This window comes from Phascolarctos cinereus, unplaced genomic scaffold, assembly GCF_003287225.1.
Source record: "Phascolarctos cinereus isolate Bilbo 61053 unplaced genomic scaffold, phaCin_HiC Scaffold_5;HRSCAF=322, whole genome shotgun sequence".
NCBI lineage: Eukaryota > Metazoa > Chordata > Mammalia > Diprotodontia > Phascolarctidae > Phascolarctos > Phascolarctos cinereus.
The window spans coordinates 293573000-293599057 of NW_027555958.1; the positions used below are offsets into that span (position 1 = coordinate 293573000).

The 26058-nt window shown below is 42.1% G+C and overlaps 1 protein-coding gene across 4 annotated transcripts in view; it reads left to right on the plus strand.

Moving 5' to 3' along the window:
- The first annotated feature begins 23124 nt into the window (after positions 1-23124).
- GOSR2 (golgi SNAP receptor complex member 2) overlaps positions 23125-26058 on the plus strand; it is a 40158-nt gene continuing 37224 nt past the window's right edge. For 2 of the 4 annotated variants that reach the window (XM_020997609.2, XM_020997611.2), the window contains exon 1: positions 23125-23236. In XM_020997609.2, the coding sequence (XP_020853268.1) occupies positions 23208-23236 (29 nt within the window). In that variant the 5' untranslated portion in view covers positions 23125-23207. The remainder of the gene's footprint in view (positions 23237-26058) is intronic. The other 2 variants (XM_020997608.2, XM_020997610.2) reach the window with 1 other exon arrangement.

Sequence of the window (26058 nt, forward strand, 5' to 3'; positions counted from 1 at the left end):
GCTGTTATGTGGGTATGTATGCGTGTGTGGTTTTTAATTTTCAAACAGTATTACCTGACTTGATCCCCCATTTATTTACCAGGTAAGGCTCTTAACATTTTGTGTTGTAGGGGCAGCTAGGTGGCACAGTATATAGAGCACTGGCCCTGAAGTCAGGAGGACCTGAGTTCAAATCCGGCCTCAGACCAAACACTTGACACTTACTAGCTGTGTGACCCTGGGCAAGTCACTTAACCCCAATTGCCTAAAAAAACCAAACAACATTTTGTGTTGTTGTTGTTCATCATTTTCAGTCATGCCCAACTCTTTGTGACCCCGTTTGGGGTTTTCTTGGCAAAGATACTGAAGTGGTTTGCCATTTCCTTCTCCATCTCATTTTAAAGATGAGGAAACTGAGGCAAACAGAGTGAAGTGACTTGCCCATGGTCACACAGCTAGTAAGTGTCTGAGGTCAGATTTGAACTCAGGAAGATGAATCTTCCTGACTCCAGGCTCAGCCCTCTATGCACTATGGCGCCACCTAGCTGCCCCTCTTAACAGTTTGACTTTGTCCAAAAAATCACTTCCATCCTCAAAGGATGAACATTTGCCACCACTGAGGAAAGCAGAAAGAATCTGTCACAGGCTTTGATAGCATTTCCAAATTCAGGTGGACAAGAGGGGTGTCCAAAGCTTCTTAACTAATGTCAGCTAGGTGCCTCAGTAGATAGAGCATCGGTCCTGGAGTCAGAAAGACCTGAGTTCAAATCCGGCCTCGAATACTTACCAGCTGTATGATCTTGGGCAAGTCACTTAACTGCCACTAGCCTCAGTTTCCTCATCTGTAAAATGGGAATAATAATAACACATACCTCCCAGGATTGTTATGAGGATCAAAATGAGATAATAATTATAAAGTGCTTAACACAGTGCCTGGCACAAAGTATTCTATAAATGTTAGTGATTATTATCACCGGAAGAATACAGCCTCCCAAGGTAACCACTTTGCATAATAATAGCTCACATCTACAGAGCATTTTTAAAAATCTGAATCTCATAAATGAGGTAGGAAATGTATGTGTATATATATATATTACATATATATATAATATATATATATATATATAATCATGTCTTTCATAGATGAGGAAATTAAAGCTTAATAAAATTACCTACCCAGAGTGACACAGCTAGTTAGTGGCAAATGAAGAACTTGAACCCAAGTCTTTTGACTTTAATGAATTGAGAACTGAAGAGTCAGGTTCAAGGTTTGCCTCTGACACTTCCTGAAGCTTTAGGTGATGCCGTAAGACTAAATTGGGGATAAGTGGGCAGTAGGTGATGCAGTAGATATGGTGCTGGGCTCAGAATCAGAAAAAGTTCAAATCTAGCCTCAGACATCTAACTGTGTGACACTGGGGAAGTCACGTAACTTCTGCCTCAGTTTCCTTAGCCGTTGTTTGTTTGTCCTTTTTTAACACGATCTATGACAGCATAGAGCGATGTCTTGACTTGTGCATGGCAAGACGAAAGTCAAGACAAGTGGTGATGGCCCAGGATACAGTGGATGACCTCCGTGTCTTCTATGTTTGACCAAAGCTCTAAGTGTTCCACAGCACCTGCTTTAGCCGCCTTCATTGGCTGTCGGGACAGATCGTTCTCATCTGCCCATTCTATCAGAGGAAGTCTTCACATACTTGGTGTAGATACCTTCCTAATTCATTGATAACCTTGTGGCCTGTCAGTTACCCTCAACCTGGCTTAGCCCATCTGCTGAGACAGTTTACCAGGATGTGGCCATTGTGCATGCTGCAGGTGCCTAGCTGAGTGCCAGGTGGTCACCAAAGGTGGATGAGCAGCCTCAAAAAGGGATTGGCTGAACTCAACTGTATAATGAGGATAATAATAGTGCCCTCCTCCCAGAGTGGTTATGAGGATCGAATTTGGTTATATGTGTAACGTGCTCAGCACAGTGCCTTGCACATAGTAGGTGCTATATAAATGCTAGGGAGGAGGAGGAGAAGGAGGAGTTGCCAGCCTGCATTGGTAGAAGGAGTTCTTTCACTTGGGAATTTCCTATGCTGATGAAGTCACAAGTCCGATCCCGGTCGATCTTCAATGCACTCATTTCTAATCCCTCAAATTGCCGTTTTTGAGAAACAGAGAGCCAGAGAAAACAATGCTTGAGGCAGCCATTTGCCTACTACATAGGTAGGTTTGAGGGCTAGGTCAGCCTAAAACTAATCAGAGGGTGTGTGTGTGTGTGTGTGTGTGTGTGTGTGTGTGTGCGCGCGCGCGCGTGCGCGCGCGCGCGCATACCACAAGTATATCTGTCAGGACAGCTTGTGCCAGGAAGCTTTCATTTGACGAGGTTTTAACAACAAACATGGAGCAGTTTGTGGTGGAAGAGTCAATCTACCACGGAAAAAAAATAAACAGAACTGAAATTGGAGATGAATTCTCTGTCTTGTATGCTGGGGGAAAATGCATAAATGCTACCATGTCATTCACTTAAGGAGTTTGGTGCTCCTTCACTCATTGACCAAAGTTTCTCATTCTCATGTTATCCCTAGGAAAAGGCAATGGAACAAATTCAGAACCCAGGAGTCCTGAGACAACTTCCTTCCATCTCACATACACAAGACTGGAAATGATACAGAGAAGATTCTCATGATCTTGCATATGCATGGTATACAAGTTTGTGGACCTAACTGAAGTTTTTTAAAATTTTATTTGTGCCTTATTTCACATTTTATTTATGCCTTTCTTCTCCCTTCCCTGCCTCATCTCCACCTCCTTGGAGCCTTTCTATCCCCCAGGACCCAGTTCAAGTCTTTTCTCTTCTATGAAGCCCTTCTTGACCACCTGAGCCCACAGAGATCTTCCTTCCCCTGAGATCCTACAGAATTCAGTGTGACCTTAATTTAGAAAGGCCTAGGTCATCCACCCTGGGTAATTGCCAGTCATCTTCACTTGTGTCTTGCCCTAGACTTGGATGACTACGGAGAGGGAGGCTGCCTCACTTAAATCCAATTCATCTGCAAGTCAAGGCACCACCCTCATGATGTTATTGGTCCTCTTCAAGAATGATGGATGAGCTCAGTAATAATGCATTGGGACTGGCATATACCCCTACTTAATTTTTTGTGCACATATACGTTGTATCTCCAATTATATGTAAGTTTCTTGAGAATAAGGACCAACATAATATAACGGAAGAGTGTTGGATTTGGAGTATGAGGTCATTGCTAAGATGTTTTCAGTTGTGCCTGACTCTTTATGTCCCCATTTAGAGTTTTCTTGGCAAAGATACTGGAGTGATTTGCTATTTCCTTCTCCAACTCATTTTTACAGAAGAGGTAACTGAGGCAAACAGGGTTAAGTGACTTGCCCATGATGACACAGCTGAGGCTAGATTTGAACTCAGAAAGATGAGTCTTCCTGACTCCAGGCCTGGTACTCTAACCACTGCACCCACCTAGATGCCCCTTAGACACTAGGACCTAGGTTCAAAACCCTATTCTTTAATTAGATTTGGAGTACACAGATCTCTAAGAGGTCTTCAGTGGAGTACCCTCCCAGAAATCTGTGCTTGTCTCTGTGCTATTTAATCATTTTATTAATGACTTGGATCAAAACGATAGATTGCATGCTTATCAAAACTGCAGTTAACAGATCTAGGAGGCATAGCCAACACATTAGTTAATTGAAATGGGATGCAAAAGGGGAGGAAGGGAACAAGCATTTATTAAACACCTATTGTGTGCCAGGCACTGTACTAAATGCTTCACAAATACTGTCTTGTTAATTTTCAGTATGGTAGGACACTGGGCCAAATCAAATAAGACTACATTTAAAAGGGACAAAGTAATATCGTACATCTGGTTTAAAAACAATCAGTTTCACTGGTGGAGGAAAACAATATACACAAAGAGCAACAAAACAATTAAAACTGACTACTTTGAGATTATAATGACCAAGTTTGGCCCTAAAGAAATTCAAGAAGTCATCTCCCCTACTTCTTTACAGAGGTGAGGACCATAGCTATAGAATAATACACAGAATGTTTTGTCTTTCAATGTGGTATTTACTTTTGCTGATTTTTTTTTTCCTTGATGCTTTCTCATAAGGGATGTTATGGGGAGGTGGATAAATTGAGAAATGCATGTGATCTAAAAATAAAAGACATCAATAAAATTTATGTTTTTTAAAAAAATCAGCTTCATGAGTACAAGATAGGGAAGGCACGGCTAAGCAACAATTTATCTAGAGGAAAAAACAACAGAATTTTAGTGGGCTGAAGCTTCAATATGAGTCAACTATACGATGTATCAGCAAAGCTAGCTATTGAAATCTTGGGAGGCATTGAGAAGGCTAATTTCCAGTGCCAGGCACATAGTTTGCACTTAAACACTTGTTAAGTTGAAGAACTACTAATGCCATTGCACTAGTCAGACCACATATGGATTACTGTGTTCATCTGAGGTAATAAATGGGAAGCTCTTAGAAAACCTTAAGTGCTACATAAATGCTAGTTATTAGTATTTTTATTATTGTCCTTAGTATTATTATTATTATTATTCGGTTCTGGGGACCACCTAGAGATCCACAAAATTCTAAATCCAAAAGGACCTTAAGTAGTCATTAAACCTTCTGGTATGGTTAATTTAACCCTGTGCTGTCTGTAAGGTGCTCCAGGAGGAGATTCTACAGTTTCCCTTGATGGCTTGTCCCGGTTTTTTTTAATGATCTTGACCAACCACGAAGCACTTCTTCATGTTTGACCTTGCTATAATCATCATCATCATCTTCTTCTTCTTCTTCTTCTTCTTCTTCTTCTTCTTCTTCTTCTTCTTCTACTACTACTACTACTACTACTACTACTACTACTACTACTACTACTACTCCTTCTCCTTCTCCTTCTTCTTCTCCTCCTTCTTCTTCTTCTCCTTCTCCTCCTCCTTCTCCTCCTTCTTTTCCTTCTTCTCCTCCTCCTCTTCTCCTCCTCCTCCTACTCCTTCTCCTCTTCCTCCTCCCTCTCCTCCTCCTCTTTCTTCTCTTTTTTCATAACACTTCTAGGAAAAAGAGAAGTCATATGTTACATGCATATAACCCTTCAACTTGATGGTATGTGCTGAAGAAACTTTGATTTCTTACATAGTGGAATTTAGCTTAATCAATTCAATTCAAATGTAGTTTGGGCTATTTTAATTTTTTTAGCCATTAATTGTGGTTAAGAATTAATAGTTAACACACTGGCTTGGGGAATTAATTCAACTAAACAAATATTTATCAAGTGCTTACTATGGGCCAGGCACTGTGCTAGGCACTGGGTATGAAAAGACAAAAAAGAAACAATTTGTGCCTTCAGGGAGCTTATATACTACCAGGGGAATATATGTACATAAGTAAGTGTGGTGCATGGCTGGTGAAAGATGAAATGACTGAGGAAACAAAGTTTCAAGCTTCTGAGTGTATCAGTTTATTAAGCAATTCATGCCAATTGCCTAAAACATTGGGACTAGGGCCCTTCCTCAGCTTAGGAGTGGACCCTGAATACAGAAAAAGACAGCCATTTATACAATAAAAACAAGTAATCAAATAAGACCAATTAGTTAAAAGAAAATTAACCAGTATACAAAAATTAGGTGATCTGATTTTTAATTGGAGGAAATATTAGGGACTTCGCAATTTGGGAGGGGGAGAGTTAACAGGTACATCCCCTGAAATCAGAAAAAGAAGTATCCTATTTCCCCCAAGTATCTGTATATAATCAAAGGAAAATGGAAACGATAACTGACTGATCAGTATGAGGCCATAGATAGAACATACGGGTTGCTTGCGATGTATAATTGTGAGAAAACTCCATGCATCAGTCTTTGGATCTGACTGGGTTTCTGGTCAGCATTACCTAGGTCCTTAGTTAAGGGTCTCTAAGCAGCAGGTAAAGGTGGTCCAGCTTCCCAGCCACACAGGACTAGGTTCAAACAATGCAATAAGGTTTTCTCCCAATTCCCACAATTGAATAATGTTTTCTTACAAGACAGAATTTGGACTAGACCCATCATTGAATAGGAAGGGAACTGAGCTAGCTCCAGAATTGAATCATAAGATTGAATCAGTGTGGTTCACTCAATTCCCAAAATTAACCACTTGCTGTCTTAATCCCCTCAATTGCCCCATAAGTAAACACCATAGGTACTGTATATGAAGTAACTTCAAATGTAGAAAGTGCTAATAACTAAGAGGATCAAGGATGGCCTTATATAGGAGGTGACATCTAAGCTCTTCTTTGTCCCAAATTTGCCGCTATCACTGACCTTCTCTCTTTACTTGGTCCCAATAACTCCATCTTTGATCATCATGACTTTTCACTGGCCTTCCCACGTGCCTGGAACGTACTCCCTCTTTACCTTCATCTCGTAGAGTCTCTCTTTTCCTTTAAAATGAAGCTTATAGAGTCACATGAAAAAATGCTCTAAATCACTATTGATCAGAGAAATGCAAATCAAAACATCTCTGAGGTACCACCTCATAGCTGTTAGATTGGCCAACATGACAAAACAGGAAAATGATAAATCTTGGAGAAGATGTGGGAAAATTGGAACACTAATGCATTGTTGGTAGAGTTGTGAAATGATCCAACCATTGTGGAGAGCAATTTGGAACTATGCCCAAAGGGCTATAAAAATGTGCATACCCTTTGACCCAGCAATACCACTTCTAGGGCTGTATTCCAAAGAGATCATGAAAATGGGAAAAGGACCCATATGTATAAAAATATTTATAGCAGCTCTTTTTGTGGTAACAAAGAATTGGACATTAAGGGAATGCCCATCAATTGGGGAATGGCTGAACAAGTTGTGGTATATGAATGTAATGGAATACTATTGTGCTATAAGAAATGATGAACAGGCAGACTTCAGAAAAACCTAGAAAGACTTATATGAACTGATGCTGAGTGAAATGAGCAGAACAGGAGAACATTATACACAGTAACAAACAACCACACTATGTGATGACTGACTTTGATAGGCTTGGCTCTTCTCAGCAATGCAAGGAAAAAGGATCAATGTAAGATAACTCCAAAAGATTCACAACACAAAATGCTATCCATATCCAGAGATAGAACTATGGAGGCTGAATGCAGATGGAAGCATGCTATTTGCTCTCCTTTTCTTTTGTCGTTTTGTTTTATTGCTTCACTCTCACTCTCGTGTTTCCTCCCTTTAGTTCTAATTCTTCTTTGCATCATGACTAATAGGAAAATATGTTTAATATGAATGTATACATAGAGGCTATATCAGATTGCACACTGTCTTGGGGAGGGAGGAGGAGAGGGAGGGAGAGAAAATTTAAAACTCAAAATCTTATGGAAGTGAATGGTGAAAACTAAAAATAAATGAATTATTTTAATAAAAATTCAAATAAAATGAAGCTCAGACACTTCTACCTGAAGTTTTTCCAGTCCCCCCAAATGTCAATGCCCTCTCTTCCAGCTTACTTGTACATAACTGCTTTGTGTCTATGTATTAAATGTATATATATATATACATATACATATATATATTCTATTAATGGTTAATGTATTTTTCTGTGTACTTATTTCTTTCATTAGAATGTAAGTTGTTTGTGAGTGGGGACTGTTTCATCTGCATAGCTGTTACCAAGCACCCTGCCTGGCACATCTTTAGGAATGTAGTAAACACAGGTGTGACAGTGCACATTTGTAGAACATGCCGCTGGAGAGGCTGAGGCTAATGGGTCACCTGAGTTCAGAAGCTCTGAGTTCATAGCTAAAGTTCAGATCAGCTATAGCTGAGCAATTGGATATTTGCATTTAGTCCAGCACCAATACTGTGAACAAAGGGTCCACCAGGCTGCCCAAGAAGGGAAAGCTTGGTGCTGTGCCAGTCAGTGTTAGGATCAGGTCCATGAGTAGCTACTGCACTTTCAGCCTCAAAAACAAACAATTAGTTGACTGATTGATTGATACCACCCTTGGAAAATTGTTGCCTAACCTCTTACTTAAAAGCCTTCCAACTTCCAGACTGCTCTTTTTCTTAGGAAATTTAATGGATAGTATTTATACAGCGCTTTAAAGTTTACAAGGCACATTACAAATATTATCTCATTTGATCCTCACAACAACGCTGGGAAGTAGGTGTTATTATTATCCCCATTTTACAGGTGAGGAAACTGAGGCACAGAGAGGTTAACCAACTTGCCCAGGGCCCAGTAGGTGGTAGATGTCTGAGGCCAGAATTGGACTCAGCTCCTCCTGACTCCAAGTTCAAAATTCTTTCCAGGGCATACCTAGTTGTCCATGAAACTCTAAGGTGCTAATGTGTGGACTCCTTAAAATAAAGTTTAATAACCTGAAGGGGAGGAAAGGAGAGAGGGAATGGAGCTTACAGCCTTTAATGATTTTGCTCATGTGCAGCCAGTCCAAAGTGCTGCCCATCACACCACAAAGTCTGGCGTTAGAATGGGGGATGGGGAGGGGTACTGCTGGGGAGCCTGGGTGGCTGACAGCCAATGTCTCCCTGGGCTACGGAATGGAGGAAGGCATCCACCCAGTGCTAACGAAGCCACCAGGACATCTTTCCATAGGATCTGGGGAGGAACGGGCAGGGCAGGATGTGAGCTCTTGGGGCTTCTCCCTTCCTCCCTAAGAGGAAGCTCCTCCTGCTTCCACCTTTGTGCTGATTGCCAGGTTGGTTACAAATGAGTTCTCCCGCCTGTCTTCTTTTCCTGATTGGCAAAAAAAAAAACCCAAACAAATGTATATGTATACCCAGTCTTCACACACATACACACACACACACACACACACACACTTTCCTTCCAACAGAAAGAGATCAACAGGGAAGAAAGAGCTGTCTTTGCACTTGCAGCAGAGTGACTGACAGTTAACAAGGAAGGGGGATTTGGGTCATTTTCTGAACCCAGCCAAACTTCAGGCTGGGATTAAAACCCAATCTCTCTCTCTCTCCCTCCCTTCCTACCTCCCTTTCTCTGTCTCTGTCTGTCTCTCTCTCTCTCTCTGTCTCTCTGAGTTTCTCCCTGGTGGGCTATGCCCTGTAATATCAAGGCTCCCTCTCTTCCCCCTAACAAGACAGATAAGGTGATATAAAAGGACTTCCCTGGGCAAACAGGACAGCATACAACAATAATTCTAAAATGGAGTCAGCAGCTTTGGTACCCTTTACTGGGTATCTCTGGTGTCTAAAGTCTGAGAATATCTGGCCCCCTTTCTGGACCCAAGCATCCTCTATTATATGTAGCACATAAAAACTCTGGAGCTGTTAATCCAACTCACTTTGGCTCCAGAAGGTCAATTACCCAGAGAATGCTGCTATGTCTCTCCTCAAGGCTCTAGGGGTAGGCCTGAGGGCTTGAGGGCATTGTTCTTCCAGTATTATAGCTTATGATCCCCCTCATGGATATACTTCCCATCATGATTATCAGCTAACTTCAATTACTCAGTCAGACTTAATTATTTGTTAAGAAAAGAGTATTTAGGGGCAGTTAGTTGACACAGTGGATAGAGCACTGGCTCTGGATTCAGGAGGACCTGAGTTTAAATCCAGCCTCAGACACGGAACACTTACTGGTTGTGTGACCCTGGGCAAGTCACTTAACCCTGTTGCCTACTCAAAAAACACACACATACACACAAAAGAGTATTTACTAAGGTGATACAGTAAGAAAAGTTGATATAAAAATATCCCCCAAAAGTCTCCCACCAGTATATACAAAGTCCAGGGGAAAGTGGGCTCCAGCTTAGAGCATGTGTGGAAATCCTTTTGCTGGAATCTTTAAGATGTTCCTGTTACATATAGTGCAGCACTTTTATTGAGTTATTTGTAGAACCCTGAACCTATGCCCAGCCCATCCTTAGCTCCTGATGCAGACAGGGTCTTCAGCTGATATGAGGATGCTGCTAGGATGCTATTGGGAAAACAGAAAGTCTAAAATCCTTCTGACATTATGTTGAGGGGGGAAGAAAATGTAGACTAAGGATGACACCTAGGCCTCCACTCTTTTCGTGTGTTTAGCTGTAATGTTCCCTCTTCTCTGTTGCCAGGTATTCAAGTCTGTGAATTTAACTAGCTCACTTTTTTGCATATACTCCACAGAGGGTCCAACAGAGTCCCACAACCAATCCAACAGACTTCCTGTCTTGCCTAAGGAGGTATTCAGGCTTAGTTCAAACCCAGTGAGCAACTAAGATGTGTTCTCACCAATAAATATATCAGGCTTATGTTATCACCTGCTGGTAATTAGAATAGGGGAACTCTTGATTTACCTACGTTACCTGTAAAATATTACATATAAAACAAGGAAGTTAGACTAGGTGGTCTATAAGGTCCCATACCACTTTAACATTTTATGACTCGGGAAGCAAGTTGGTGTTTTGTTATCTGTATTGAATGATTCTTTTGGGTCCATGGCAAAATTTTCATCCTCCTATTCTGTTCCTCTAGGACAGAGATTGTTTCACTTTTGTCTTTATATTCCCAGGACCTAACACGTTTGTAATTCCGGTTGTAAAACCCAGTAGGGCATGGCATTCATCTCTACTGATGGAGAGTCCCATACTAACAGGCTTTGGGACTGAGGTTACATAAAGGAGGTGTTAACTTAACAAATGTTTGTTGAATTGAGGACTTAAATTGAATCAGATCCCCAGGTCAATCTGGTTATATCCTCAGAGAATGAAACTTTATCCCCAGAAAAATATTTGTAAATTAAATTGACTGTGTAAACTGTTGGCCCAGTTTGCCTAACCACTGGTCAAAGTTTGGGGTCTAGTAAACTATGGAGGGAAGGCCTCTGAACTTTGAGTAGGATTTTGGACTCCCTCAGCCACAAAAATGGAAAAATATAGAATTTTCTCCCATAAACATCTTGAGTGAGCATTATAGTTCTCTGTGTATTTGGACTTAAGAGGCTTGAGCTTAAATGGCTTTTGAAATATCTGCTCCTGGAGGCGAAGCCAAGATGGTGGAGTAAAGGCTGGGACTCACCTGAGCTCCCCCGCAAGCCCCTCCAAATACCTTTAAATAATGACTCTAAACAAATTTTAGAGAAACAGAACCCACAAAAAGATAAAGAGAAACAATTTTCCAGCCCAAGACAACTTAGTAGGTTGGCAGGAAAGGTCTTAAATATCTGCTTCTTTGAATTATCCACATTGCTCTTCCCCTTCCTCTAACGATTAATTACAAAGAATTTTTTAAATTGTTTTCCTCTAGGCAAGGGGTTCTTAATCTGTTTTGTGTCATGGACCCCTCTGGAAGTCTGGAAAAGCCTAGGATCCCTTTTCAGAAGAATTTTTTAAAATTCACAAATGAAAGAAACATTCAATTTCAGAGGTTAATGAAAATAGAGATTCCTCAAGTTCACAGACCGCCTGAAATCTATTTAATCTATAGACCTCAGGTTAAGAACCTGCACTAAGTCTTACATTGTATTATAAAGCAGCAATCATCAAAACTGCTTGGTACTGGCTAAAAATAGAGTGGTGGATCAGTGGAATAGGTTAAGTATAAGACACAGTAGCCAATGACTATAGTAATCTATTATTTGATGAACCCAAAGACCCCAGCTTCTGGGATAAGAACTCACTCTTTGACAAAAACTGCTGCGAAAACTGGAAAAGAGTATGGCAGAAACTAGGCATAGATTAAAAACTCATATCATATACCAAAATAAAGTCAAAATGGGTTCATGATTTATATATAAAGGCTGATACTGTAAGCAAACTGGGAGAACAAGGAATAGTTTACCTATCAGATTAATGGAAAACAGAAGAATTCATGCTCAAACAGGAGATAGAGAACATTACAAAAAGCAAAATGGATAATTCTGATTACACTAAATTGAAAAGTTTTTGCACAAAGCCAATGCAACCAAGATTAGAAGGAAGGTAGAAAATGGGAAAGAATTTTTACAACCAGTCTCTCTGATAAGGGCCTTATATCTAAAATACATAGAGAATTAAGTCAAATTTATAAGACTACAAGTCATTACCCAATTGATAAATGGTGCAAGGATATGAACAGGCAGTTCTCAGATGAAGAAATTAAAGCCATCTATAGTTATATGAAAAAATGCTCTAAGTCACTATTGATTAGAGAAATGCAAATCAAAACAACTCTGATACCACATCACATCTATCAGATTGTCCAACATGACAAAACATGAGAATGATAAATCTTGGAGAAGATGTGGGAAAATTGGAACACTAATGCATTGTTGGAGTTGTGAAACAATCCAACCATTTTGGAGAGCAATTTGGAACTATGCCCAAAGGGCTATAGAAATGTGCATATCCTTTGATCCAGCAATACCACTTCTAGGGCTATATCCCAAAGAGATCATATAAATGGGAAAAGGACCTACATGTACAAAAATATTTATAGCAACTCTTTTGTGCTGGCAAAGAATTGGAAATTGAGAGGACACCCATCAATTGGGGAACAGCTGAACAAGTTGTGGTATATGAATGTAATGGAATACTATTGTGTTATAAGAAATGATGAGCAAGCAGACTTCAGAAAAACCTGGAAAGACGTGTATGGTGTGCTGCTGAATGGAGTGAGCAGAACTGGTAGAACGTTGTACACAATAGCAGCCACATTGTGTGATGACTAATATTGATAGACTTAACCCATCTCAGCAATATAAGGCTCTAAGACATCTCCAAAAGTCTCAGGATGGAAAATGCTATCCACATCCAAAGAAAGAAGTATAGAGTTTGAATGCAGATCGAAGCACATTATTTGCTATTTTTTTTCTTCTGCTGTATTTTGTTTTCTTTTTCTGGTGGTTCTTCCTATTGTGCGACATCTTGGAGAGGGAGGTGGGGAGGAGGGGGAGAAAAAATTAAAACTCAAAAGCTTATGGAAGTGATTGTTGATAATTCAAAATAAATTAATTAAAATTTTTTTAAAAAGAGCCTGCTCTAAGCAGAACTAGGAGAACAATTTACACAGTAATATCACTATTGCAAAGACCGTCAACCTGACAGACTTCATAATTCTGATCAACACAATGACCCACCACAATTCCAGAGGACTCATGATGAAACATGCTATCCACCTCCAGATAGAGAGCAAATGGACTCAGAGCACAAAATCAAGCATATTTCTGCTAGTTCCTTCTTTTTTTTGCCTTGGAAGCAAGAACCTTGGAACATTGCTGATATGGAAATTTGTCTTGTGTCCGTACATATTTGTAATAGTTTTTATTTGTCTTGCCTTCTCATTGGGTGAGGGAGGGAATGGAGGAGAGAATTTGAAACTGAAAATAAAATTGAATTAAACCCTCCAAAATTCTCATTCTCTCTCTCTGTCTCTCTCTCTCTGTCCCTCTGTCTCTGTCCCTCTGTCCATCTGTCTGTCTGTGTGTCTGTCTGTGTGTCTGTCTGTCTCTCTCTCTCTCCCTCCCCTTCCCCCCTCCTCTGCTCTAAGATGTCTTTAGGACTTCTCCAATAACTCTTTCTTCTCTCAACCAGTGTTTACTACCCAAAGAACCCATGACTTCAGCCTTTTGCCTGACCTCAGGCCACTTATGAGCACTCTGAGTCTTTCTCTCCTTCTCCAGTGAAGGCTGACTGTTCATTCAAATTTCAGTTTCCCTCAGTTCAGATCCAAGAGAGAGTCAAAATACAGCCATCTTGGAAACAGAGGATCTAGAAGCTCAGTGACATTTGACCTGTAGCATTCAGATGCCATGAAGTTTGGGGCCACCAGTTCTGTAAGGGGCCTGCTTTGGTAGGGCAGATACATTCAAGGCCAGCAGGGGTATTTTGGCAATAGCATTGTAGATTTGGTCTAGGACTGAGAGCCAATGCAGAACAACCAAAGGAGACAGGATGGTGAAGCAAGGGACACCTATTTCCTTAAGGACTCCTTCCATGGAATATGAACCACCAAGGCAGATCCCCCCCCAACTCCCTACCTCCTTGGTTCCTTTTTTCCACAATAATGAATGTATTTTTTTAAACTCCAAAGCAAAAGGGTAGACAAAGGGGGCCACTGATTTATACTTTACCCAGGGCCCCTTAACCACATTTTGGTGGGGAGGCACAGTGTCTGAGAACTGTGGGGAGGCAGCTGGGGGCCGGTGCAACCTGGGTTGGCAACCCTATAATCCTTCTTCAGGTAGTGGAATGTGCTTGATTCAGGAAGGCTGAGGCTTGGGGGGTTGGGGGATGGGGCAAGGAAGCCGCCTTTAAAAAGCCAAATGCTCAGGAGTGCCTATCCATTGCTTTTGAAAGCTCCTGATGGATGAGCTGCCGACACTCTTGTCATGACTCTTCTGTCTCTAGGGCTCCTCTGTATTCCCCCACCACCCAGCAGTCTTCAGTCCCCACCATTACCCCCAAGTGCTGCCAGGCACTCTGTGAGGTCTGGCTTGTGTAAGGAAAGACTGTCAGTGTCAGGACATGTCAACTACATGGCCTGCAGCGGGATTGTGGCAGGAGCTTCCATCAGAGATACTGTCTGGTCTTCCTTCTCCATCTCCCTCTCCCTCTCCCTCTCTCTCACCTTCTCAAGCTCTCTCACTTATTCCCACTGTATGCCCTCGGTCTTGCATGCCTTCGCTTTCAAAGCTACAACGTATTGCTATTAAGGGGGCTTGTCTCCAGGAGGTCTTGAAAATAGGAGCTGGGAAGACAGGAGGGAGGGCACAGGCAAGAAGGGAATGTATGGGGGGTGGGGGAGGGCCGGGTGGACTGCTTAGATTAGAATCACAGATTCCAAGAACTGGAAGACACATCAAAGACCATGTAGTCTGTAAGTTACCTTACCAAGAAGCACCCCCAACACACACACACACACACACACACACACCATCCTGGATAAATCTTCATTCTATCTCTGCTTGAAGACCTTCAGTGAATGGGGGACTCACTACCTCTTGAGTCAGTCCTTAGAAATCCATGGCAGAGAGGGGAGAGAAGATAAATTTTGGCAGAGTAAGGAGCAAGGAAGGGCACCTGGTGAGTCAAGGTGGCTGCTGAACTCAGGACTTCTGTAGGGGAAGGGAGTGTTGGGGAGGGAGAACCTCAACAGACAATTGGAAGAGGCTGCTGAAAGGTTGAGAATGAATGAATGGCTTCATGGAAAACTGGATTTCCCTGCTCTTACACCTCTGACTCACTGTGATGTGCAGTTATGACTGGGAAGGCAGGGTTCTGTGCATCCATGAATCATCAGATCTTAGGGTCAAAGGAGACCTCAGCTAGGTGGCACAGCGCATAGAATGCTGAGCCTGGAGTCAGGAAGACCTGAATTCAAATCTGGCCTCAAACACTTACTAGCTATGTGACCCTGAGCAAGTCACTTAACCTCTGCCTCAAAATATTAGCAGCATCTACTTTACAGGGTCGTTGTGAGGATCAAATGAAATACTTGGTTGTTTGGTTTTTTTTAAGGACTTAGCACAGTGCCTGGCACATAGTAGGTGCTATATAAATGCTTTCCCTTCCCTCTTCCTATTAGAGTCCAATTCCTTCATTTTACATATGGGGAAACTGAGACCCAGAGAAAAATGACTGTCACATAGAGTGTTAAGCCCTCAGTCATACAGCTGGATGAACAACCAATAGAAGCAATCAATGAATATCTGTGAAGATAGGACAAGGAACCTAGCTCAGAATTTAATAGGAAGGAAAAGGAGGGGCAGCTAGGTGGCGCAGTGTATAGAGCTCTGGCCTTGGAGTCAGGAGGACCTGAGTTCAAATCCAGCCTCAGACACATCACACTCACTAGCTGTGTGACTCTGGGCAAGTCTTTTTCTCTCTAATCTAGCTTGGTGATCTCATCAATCTCATGAACCTATGGGTTCAATTACTTCTATGCAGATTATTCTTAGCCTTAACATCTCTCCTGAATTCCAGTTTCATATCACCAACTGTTTATTGGACATCTAGAACTGGATTCCTGTAGGCATCTCAAATTCAGCATGTACAAAACAAAACTTATAGCCTTTATCCCCCAAACTTCTCCTCTTCCAAGCTTCTCTACTAACCTCTCAGTTACTCAGGCTCACAACCTCCTGGTCATCCTGGACTCTTTGGCTATTCATTCAATATATCAAATCTGTTGCTTGGTATTATTGTGTCCCATCGCTTCAGGGCTAACTAAGAATTAAAATTTGATGTTGTTCAGTAAGGCCTGACTCTTCATGACCCCATTTGGGGTTTTCTTGGCAAAGATACCAGAGTAGTTTGCCATTTTCTTTTTCAGATCATTTTACAGATGAGGAAACTGAGGCAAACAGGGATAAATGATTTGCCCAGTATCATATAGCTAGTAAGTGTCTGAGGCTGGATTTGAACTCAAGACAAGTCTTCCTGATTTAAAGTCCAGTGCTCTATCCACCTCACTGCCTAGCCATTAGACTAGGAGAAGACAAATAGCAGTCTTCTCTGGGCATCTAATCTACCAGTACAAGTAGAGTAAGGGAGAGTATGTCCAGATATTGTTACATTAATACAAAAAAAAGATACTGAGAGAACATCAGCAACCACTGATTTATATGCCCACTTTCCCAATGCTATAAAATGTTTGTGTGCTATTGACAGGCATCCTTAGTGGGGATGTTAGGGAACAGGTAGACTTTGGCAAGTAATGCTTCATAGTAGGTCACATCTTTATCATCTCACAATTGGTTGAAAGGATACAAGATCCAAATGTTCTTATTTTTATTGATTATGAAAATAAATTTGATTCAGTAGAAAAAACGCCACCTTAAAGATTCTCATGTAACAAAGTGTTTCCTATTCACAATTCAAAATTATTCAAGAGAGAAGAGGTCAACAGATTGAATAAACAGTTCTCTGTTGACCTCTTATCTCTTGGGGAAAAGCTTTTGATCTTACATATCTCTATTAGTTTTCTATATAGCTTGGATAGCAAGATTTTATCACAGATATTTGATAAAAAATATTTTTCTTCTTGTGCTTCCCTTCTATCCTAGTTGAGCTAGTTTTGATTCTGCAAAATCTTTTCAGTTTCATGGAATCAAGACAAATCTCCTTTAATTCTTTGGAAACCATGGTTTTCCATGACTCATAGCCATATACCAGCACCAGAAAAACACTGATGTTACAAAAATTAATGAATAATGAAGCTCAGGTTAAACTTTCCACATGAAACCTTTCCTGACCCCCTAACTGTTAATAATAATAATAATAATAATAATAATAATAGTAATAGTTAGCATTTATATCACTCCTGCTATATGCCAGACACTGTTTAAGCACTTTACAATTATCATCTCATCTGATCCTCTTAACAACCCTGGGAGGTAGGTGCTATTATTATCTACATTTTACAGATAAAGAAACACAAGAAACTGAAACAGTCCCTGCCTTCAGGGACCTTGCCTTCCACCTGTGGGATTTGATGTACATATAGGTTAAAACAAGGTAATCTGAGGAGGCAGAGATCACTAACTATTTGGGGGTGGGAGTGGGGCAGATCAGGAAAAGTTCTTTATGGGAGACTGTATCTGACTTGAGCCTTGACGGAAGCTAGGGATCCTAAGAAATGGAGGTAAAGGACTGCCCCTCTATCATACACTTCTGGAAACCCAGTCTTCCACAAGAGCTGATACTAAGCAAAGAATAACACTCATGCCCAAAGGATAGGGCTTTCATTGGCCAGTTTGCCCAGTACATAAGCATACATTAAACATGCAAAACAAATATAAGAGCAAGCTTGTACAAAACCATAGATTTATCAGGTGCTTCCTATATGCCACGCATTATGCCAAATGCTAGAGATATGGTGACAAAAATGAAATTGTCCCTGCTTGCAAGAAGCTAATATTCTATTGGTAGAAAAAACTTGTACATGTAAGTACAGCATGTATGGGGTCTGGGCTCCTGTCTCATACCACTCACTACTTACGGCTGAAGAATTCATCCACCACCCAAGTAGCCTGATCTGCAAGGCCACAGTAAGTAGGAAGCCCTAGCAATATTTCCCCTCCATCCAGATGACTTTTGGCTTCTTATAAACAATGGAAACACCTGAGTCCTCCTAATGACCCTGGGAATCACTTAGCAAGAGGAAAATCGGGACCTTTGCCCTCACCCAGTTAACAGATGATGGGGTTAATAGGGAATCCTCTTTCCTTTCCTCAATGCTGCTGGCAGGGGTCCAGCTCCAAAATGACCTGAGGACACATCAGACCTCAGACAGTGATAAGTTGTGATTCCCATCTCCTTTTATCCTGTTTAGAATACATTGGCTTTCCTCTCCCAAAACCCCCTTTACCCTTCTTGCTCCTGGCTGTTGTGGCTACACCAGACAATTTGCTGCTAGTTTTTCCTGGGAGGGAGGTTCCATCCCCCCCTCCCATACCTCCCCAGCAGAGCTCAGAAGTCTCCTTTCTGCCGGCTCCCTAAACCAACATCTCCTCCCTCTGGCAGATGCTGGAGGGAACCATTACCTATTCCTGCCCACAGTGGAGCATGCAAGTCTTCTTGCAACACTTTCTCCTATGAAAGGTCATTGCCCTTTAAGGTCCTTCCTATACCTAGAGGGAAAGGGAGCCAGGGAAAGGAACTGCAGGAAGATTGAAAATCTGTGGCTTTTTCTTGTTGTTGAATTTAGGAGAGGCCAGATGGTGGTCCTCACAGGGACTGTAGAATGTGAAAGCAAATCTGCACTATTCAGCATGGGGAGGACAGTTGCACTCCGTTCTGGTCAGGCCCCAGCTGGGGGATTAAGTGGTACTATAGTTTAGGAAGGATGTTCTGTGGGCATTATAGTTACGAAGGATGTTCTGGAATATGAAAAGCTTCTAAAGGAAGGCAACCTTGAGTTTATGCCATGTGAGGATCAGTGGAAGGAATTGGGGATAATTAGCCTAAAAGAAGGCTCCAGGGAGAACAGAGTAACTGAAGGGTTTCCTTGTGGAAGGGAGATCAGATTTCTTCTACTTAATCCTATAGGGCAGAACTAGGAGCAGCTGGTAAAAGATACAAAGGCAAATTTTGATTTGATGATATCTGGAAAAATGTCCTAATAATTAAAGCTGTGCAGAAATGCATTGGACTGCCTTGGGAGGTAGTGGGCCTTCCCTTACTGAAGCTATTCAAGCAGAGGTTGAATGACTACTTGGTAAGTATATTTCAATAGGGATTCATTTTCCATTGCGGGTTAGAATAGAAAACCTGTAATATTTCTCCATTGGTAAGAGATTTATGGAGGCAGCTAGGTGGTACAGTGGACAGAGTGCTGGGCTGGCAATCGGGAAGACTCATCTTCCTGAATTCAAATCCAGCCTCAGACACTAGCTGTGTGACCCTGGGCCAGTCACTTCCCTGTTTGCCTCAGGTTCCTCATCTGTCAAATGAGCTGGAGGGGGACATGGCAAACCACTCCAGCATCTCTGCCAAGAAAACTTCAAATAGGGTCACAAAGAGTCAGACACAACTGAAAAAACACTGAGCAACAATGAGATTTATGCTGCTTTCCTATGTCATCAGTTTCAGTTCTTGCATTAAGTCTTTGTGACAGAGCCAGTATCTGTCCTCTCCCTGTACTCTGTTGTGCAATAGTTAGGTAAAGAGGGCAGCTAGGTGGCGCAGTGGATAGAGCACTGGCCCTGAAGTCAGGAAGACCTGAGTTCAAATCCAGCATTTGACCAAACACTTGACACTTACTAGCTGTGTGACCCTGGGCAAGTCACTTAACCCCAATTGCCTAAAAAACAAACAAACAACAAAAAAAAAACCACATGCACACAAAAAATAGGTAGAGGTACTATCTCTTGTAGCAGTCCTAGAAGGGATAATGTGGTACAAGGGCTATGTTCTTCCCTGCTTCAATCCAAAAATTGTTTTCCTGTGTCAGTTTCATATGGTGCAGTTGGATTTTGATTCCACCTCTCCCAATGTAGTTCCTGTATGAAAATTTGCCTGTGACCAGGCTCTGACTTCGTCCACAGCTCTTGCCTGAGACCACAGCGCTGGCCTGGTATCGTGAGCTGAATCATGTTGGGGCCAAGTCCCAACCAGTACTTTTGTCTGAAATTTCTGTCTCCTGGGGTGTCTTCTGTTCCTGGTTGCACTGGCTTTGTCTGCTTCTTTGTGTAGACACCTGCTAGGCTCCAGCTCTTGAAGCATGCCTGACTTAAGATTGTATTGGCTTAACAACTGTCTTCTAGGGCATTTCAAGGTCATAGCTGTATTGGCCTTGGCTTACTTCCTTGTGTAGTCACTCACCCAGAAAGCTGTGGCTTCAGGCTCCAGCTACTAGAGAAATCGCACCAGATATGGCATTGACTTTAGGCCTATCTCCTGGGGGATCCCCAAATCCCCAGTCCTGCTTGCCTTGATTTCTTTGTATCATCTCCTATGGAGAGGCTTTGACCCCTGGAGTAGCCCTAGCTTTGTGCAGTTCATTATAGAATGGTCCTTTTATTTAGTTCTGGTGTTTCATATGGTGCTGTTCTTAATCATTAGTAGGTGTTTCTCAGGGATTGCCTGGAAATTTTTATTTTGCCATCTTAACTAGAAGTCTCAAACATGTTTCCCAATGTATTTTTTTTAAACCATCCTTCCCTATGCCCGCTTTTGCACTGGAGTCACCAAGATCAATATAAATGTCAGTGGCTTGGTTTGAAGGATTTTGTTAAGTTCTTCATAGAATTTCTCTACTTTACCTTAGGCAACAAATGTTAGTACGTAAGTTGCAATTACCTTTATGGTGGACTTTTTGCTTATGATCACCATGAGCACTGCAGAATGAAATGACCAAGTGTTTCCTGAAATTATTTTTTGTTACTCTCAGCACAATATGAAAACAATTCTTTTATTTGTCTTTTCAGAGATGACCTGTCAACCATACTTCTACTTCACTGCAACTTCCTTTTAACTTCTAAATTAATTTATTGTGAAAATGTCAGTATTTATAGAGGTAGCATGGAATAATGGATAAAGAGCCAGACCTGAAGCCAAGAAGACCTGGGTCCCACCTCTGACACATACCTTGGGCAAGTCATTTAACCTCCAAGTGCTTTAGGCAACTCTCTAAGACTATAAATTGCAGAGAAGATGCTAACCTGCATTGGTAGAGGGAGTTTCCTTACTCAGATGTTTCCTATACCAACGAAATCACAAGTCCAGTCCTCAACTTTATTAGTGTTTATTTAGGTAATTTGTTCCAGTAATGTATCAACTCATTAATCATTGGACAAAGAGTTTGCATTTAGTCAGTCAGTCAACAAGCATTTAGTAAATATATACTATGGGCCAGGCACCATGCTAAGCCCTTGGGGATACATTTATACAAGCAAAAAGAAAGACAGCCCGGCCCTCAAGGAACTTACATTCTAGTGGGGGAAGACAACACGTAAAAGAGAGCTGAAAAGGATAGGGGGTAGAAGCGGGAGGTCCTGTTAGTATTGAAGTCTAGAGTCAGAAATAGACCTAGAAGAATATTTAAGGATAGCTGGCCTGAGCCCTTCCTCAAAGCAGTCAGTCAAATAAATGTTTATAGACAATTTAAAGCCTGTGATTTTTAGCACCTCCTACTGCTATCTCTGTCACTGTTACTTCAGAAGGGTAAAGGCCATTTTGCACTTGTCCATTTGTCTGTCTGTCATCTATCTATCTATCTTTCTATCTTGATAAAACAACCAACCCTTCTAATGGGCCCTAGGCTCAAGGCACTTCAGGTCTGCCAGCAGACAAGGTCATTCTTTCCCTCCTTCTTGACCAGATGACAACCTTGTGAACTTCAAAAGGGCAGAAGACAAGGAGATCTCATTAGCATCCATAGAAGTGTCCACTGGAGCAGCAATGGCTGATAGCAGCATCTGTACCAAGAGCTGATAGACACGAAGAGGGTAAACTAGATACACTGAGGAAAGGTAGCTTCAGGACTTTATAAGGACATTGATCTTTGAAACCCCAAACTATACCTAAGGGGAACTTCATGGGGACTCCACAGAGGAAGAAAAGGTCTTGTAGCAAACAAAAGCTATGAGTTTACCCTTCAGCCATACACTAAATATTAGCCCACTGTCCCTAAAGACCTTCTGCAAAAGAAAAATGTGCCCTCACTGCCTTTCAAGGAATGTTTCTGTAACTGCTCTTGCTCTACCTGCTTGTAAATGCCCTTTCTAAAAGCTAAGACAAGGAAGCACACCAACGGGGGCTCGAGAGCAACAATGATAGAAACCCCATCCCCTTAGGTTTATCTGTACAGCCCTAAGAGTAGTCAAGTCACTCCATGGGAGGCCCAGCCTGCCAATAACAGTTGGGAACTGGAAAAATAGTCTGGGAGGGGGTGATATGCCATTAGATCACGTTTAAAGGCTGAAGGAACATAGCTGAAGAGAAAGTCTATGAGCCTATTTTCTCAACTACCTATTTGACTTTCCTCCCTCACAAGCAGCACTATGGAGACCAAATGAGCTAGCAAACATCAAAGGTTTTTGGAAGAAGGTTTGGTACAGTAGTAATGAAAGGCAACTGAAATGCAAGTGGATTCAGATGTTGGATGCAGCCCCGTCTTTGCCACTAGCTACCAGTTAAGATCTGCTCTAGGGGAAGTCATTTCCCCTTTCTGAGCCTCAGTTTACTTCTTTGTAACATTAGGGGAGGAGCAGGGATTGCACTAAATCAGTTCTAGGGTCCAGTCCAGTTCTAATAGTGCAGGAACATTAAGGTGAAAGCAGGACAAAGACGTGGCAAATGGAAATAGTGCAAAAGGGCGGAGAATGGTTCAGAGTACAAGGACCTCACTCCAAGAAATCAAACGCTCAGAGCCAGATTCAATCCCGGCCACGAGCGCCTAGTGCCACGGCCCCGCCCCCTAGGGGGCGGTGCTAGAGAGAAGGCATGCGCTCCCTCCCTCCTCCCGTTCTCTGTCATTCCTCTCAGGACCCTTGAGGGTCCTCCAAGACTACCTATCATAATTGCCTGATTCAAATATGCCATTTCGCCTCGACATGTCCTCCTGGATAAACTAGGTGGTCTTGCTCACTGCGATAGAAGAGACGACTAAAAGGCTCTCTTCTTCTTCCCCTTTGACATACCCTTCGGTCCCGTCGGCCGGCTAGTTAGTCAGGTGCCTATAGAGTCAACCCAAAGTAAAGAGCGGAAATAGAAGTGGGACCTGAAGCCGGAAGCCGGAAGCGGGTCTGTGGTGGACGTGTTCAGGGGAACCGGGAGCCGGCGGGACTGAGCAATGGATCCGCTGTACCAGCAGACCCACAAGTGAGGGCCTGAAGGGGCCGGGGCACAGGACTCTAGGAGCCCCGGCCCTGGGGGCGGGGAGGCGGGCCGCGGGCCAAGGGTAGCGGATGTCGGTCAGTCGGTTACCGAGGACGCCAAGATTGCCCTCCCTGTCCCCGCCACTCTGTGCCTGGCTCGGCTGGCCTGTCAGCCTTGGGGGCGTAGTGGGAGGGGCGGTCCTCGGGCTGGCTGAGCACCCCCCGCCCTCCACATTCGAAGACCCCGTCCTGAGCTCACTTTTCAGATTCCCTGGTCTCGGAGTGGGTCTTCTTAGGAGGGGGAAGCTCCGTACTCTCCTCCCAGCTCAGCCCTGGGCCCAGAGCTTAGCAGACGCCCCTTAAATGCCTATTGCAGGGATGAGTTTGGAGGTGTCATGTTTTGTGGTGTAGTGAAAAGAGTGCTGGATTTGGAGTCCACAGATCTAGGTTCAAATCCCAGTTCTCCTATCTGAGTGACCTCACTTTTCTGGGCATTATTTTCCTCCTCTGTAAAACATGAGCGGGTTAGGCAAAATGATCTCTTAAGGTTCCTTCCAGCATTAAATCCTGTGGTCAGTTGAAAGCAGCCTGTGCCACAGGCGCATCTACTTTTTGGAGGTCCTTTTCACTATCATGCCTCAGTTTTTCTTCTCCTCCATTCTTTGGTCTTTACTTTTTTTGTTTGTTTTCCTCTGCCAGATTTCCTTCTCCCAGTCTACTTTCTTTAGGCTTGTCAGTGAAACAATGTAATGGCTTGGTCAGACTGGAAACCTTCATGATAAAAGAGGTCACTGAGCCCTAAGTTAGTCTTTCTGGCTAGAATAACTAAAAAGAAAATTTTTAAATGCCTGATTCACATGAAACAATGTGTTAAGATAGATAATGTTTTAGGAAGGCAGAGGAAGGAGAGAATGTTGCAGAGTCTTCAGGCCTCAGTCAGCAATTATTAAGCACCTGTTATATTCCAGGTATTTTGCTAGGATATAAATATAAAAGGGAGATCTTTGCCCTCAAAGGGCCTATATTACACTGGTCTTGGGGGTGGGAGGGTGGATAGTTTGAGGTATATTCATGTATATAGAATATATACAAATAAGTACAGGTGATGAGGGTGAGTTGGGAACTATCAACTCTGGGAGTCAGGAAAGGACTGAAAAATATGGCACTTAAGCCGAAGGAAGAAAGAAGTAGAGAAAATGGGTGAGAGCGTTCCAGACCTAAGGCACAACCTCTGCAAAGGCAAGGCCAGAGGTGAAATATTGGGTATGGAGACTAGCCAGTAAAGAGGTAGAATGGGGAAGAGGGAGTAGTGTGTAATAAACCTGGAAAGGCTGGAGCCAAGTTGTGAAGGACTTTAAAATTCCAAACAGGAATTGTTAGTTTATCCTAGAGGCAGTGGGGTGCCATTGAAACTTCTTGAGCAGGGACTGACATGATCAGACCTACACTTTAAGAAGGATTGATGAGGGGAGAAACTGGTTGCAGGGAAAATAATTAGCTATTGTAGTAATTCAGGTGAAGAGGGACTGAACTATAGTGGTGCCATGTGAGGAGAGAGGAGACAGACCAGAGATGTTGAGATGTTAAAATCAATAAAAAGTCTTTCATAATAACTAATATTTCTTGAGTGACTCCAAAGTAGGGAAACTGGATGTTTCACCACACTGCAATCACCCTAAGGCTTCCTGAAGCTACACAGAAATTGGTGTTACATGCACTAGTGTTTTATACTACAATTTTAACTAGAAGGGAAGGTTCAGGTAATAGCAACTGCTTCACAAGTAATTTGCATAGTATTACCCAATATTCCTATACATTTGTAGGATGATGTTACATCAATTTCTAAAGAGCCTTTGTCATGTTGAATTCTTAAGGGAAACATCTAAGTCTTTGTACAGGTTTCCCCCTTATTTAGAAACGGTAGTTTTTTAGAGCATTGAACAGGTGTTAATGGATGGTAGGATGAGTTAAATCTCAATAACCTCCATAGGACCTCTAACTTGTGTTACGGTAGAATTTTGTTTTACTGTGTACATTAGTATATGACTTATTTCCCATCTAGAGGGTTGGGAGGTAAAGCAGTTGGCATTGAACTTCTCTTATATTAAGAAATAATTTAGACTCATCAGGGGAAAGAGTACCCACCCTTCCCTTTTCTAGGATCATGAAATTTTTTGTATAACCTTTTCTCCCCATAAATAGATGGCATAGCAATTGGGATGTTTTGCGGTGGAGATAGCTGGGGAGCAGTAGAAATTGGAAGTGGCATTGTGACCACTGATGGTGTATGCAACATTCTGCCTTAGTAGCCCCCCATCTCTCTAACAAGAGGAGAGTTGTATGTTTCATTCTCTTTCTTCAGTTTTGGTTTTCCATTTCCTTGGTTTGGCTTCTGATTAGTGATCTTCTACATTGTCATTAATTTTTAGTGATATTTTGAGTAATCTTGTTTCACTCTGTATCAATTCATTCAAGTCTTCCTGTGTTTCTCCAGAGTTTTCATGTTCATTTTTACTGTACAGTGATGTTCCATTATGTTCATATGGCATAGTTTTTGGCCATTCTTTAATTGATGGACAACCCACCTTGTTTCCAGTTCTTTGCTACCACAACACATGCTGCTATGAGGATATTTTGGTAAATATTGGACTTTTGTTCCTGTCTTTGACCTCTTTGGAATCTATGCTCCATGCTGGAATCATTGGATTAGGGGAAGTGCAGTTTAATCACTTTACTTGCATAATTCCAAATTGATCTGCAGAACAGCTGGGTCAGTTTCCATCTCCTCCAAGTATATCAGTATGCCTGTCTTCCTTCATCCCCTCC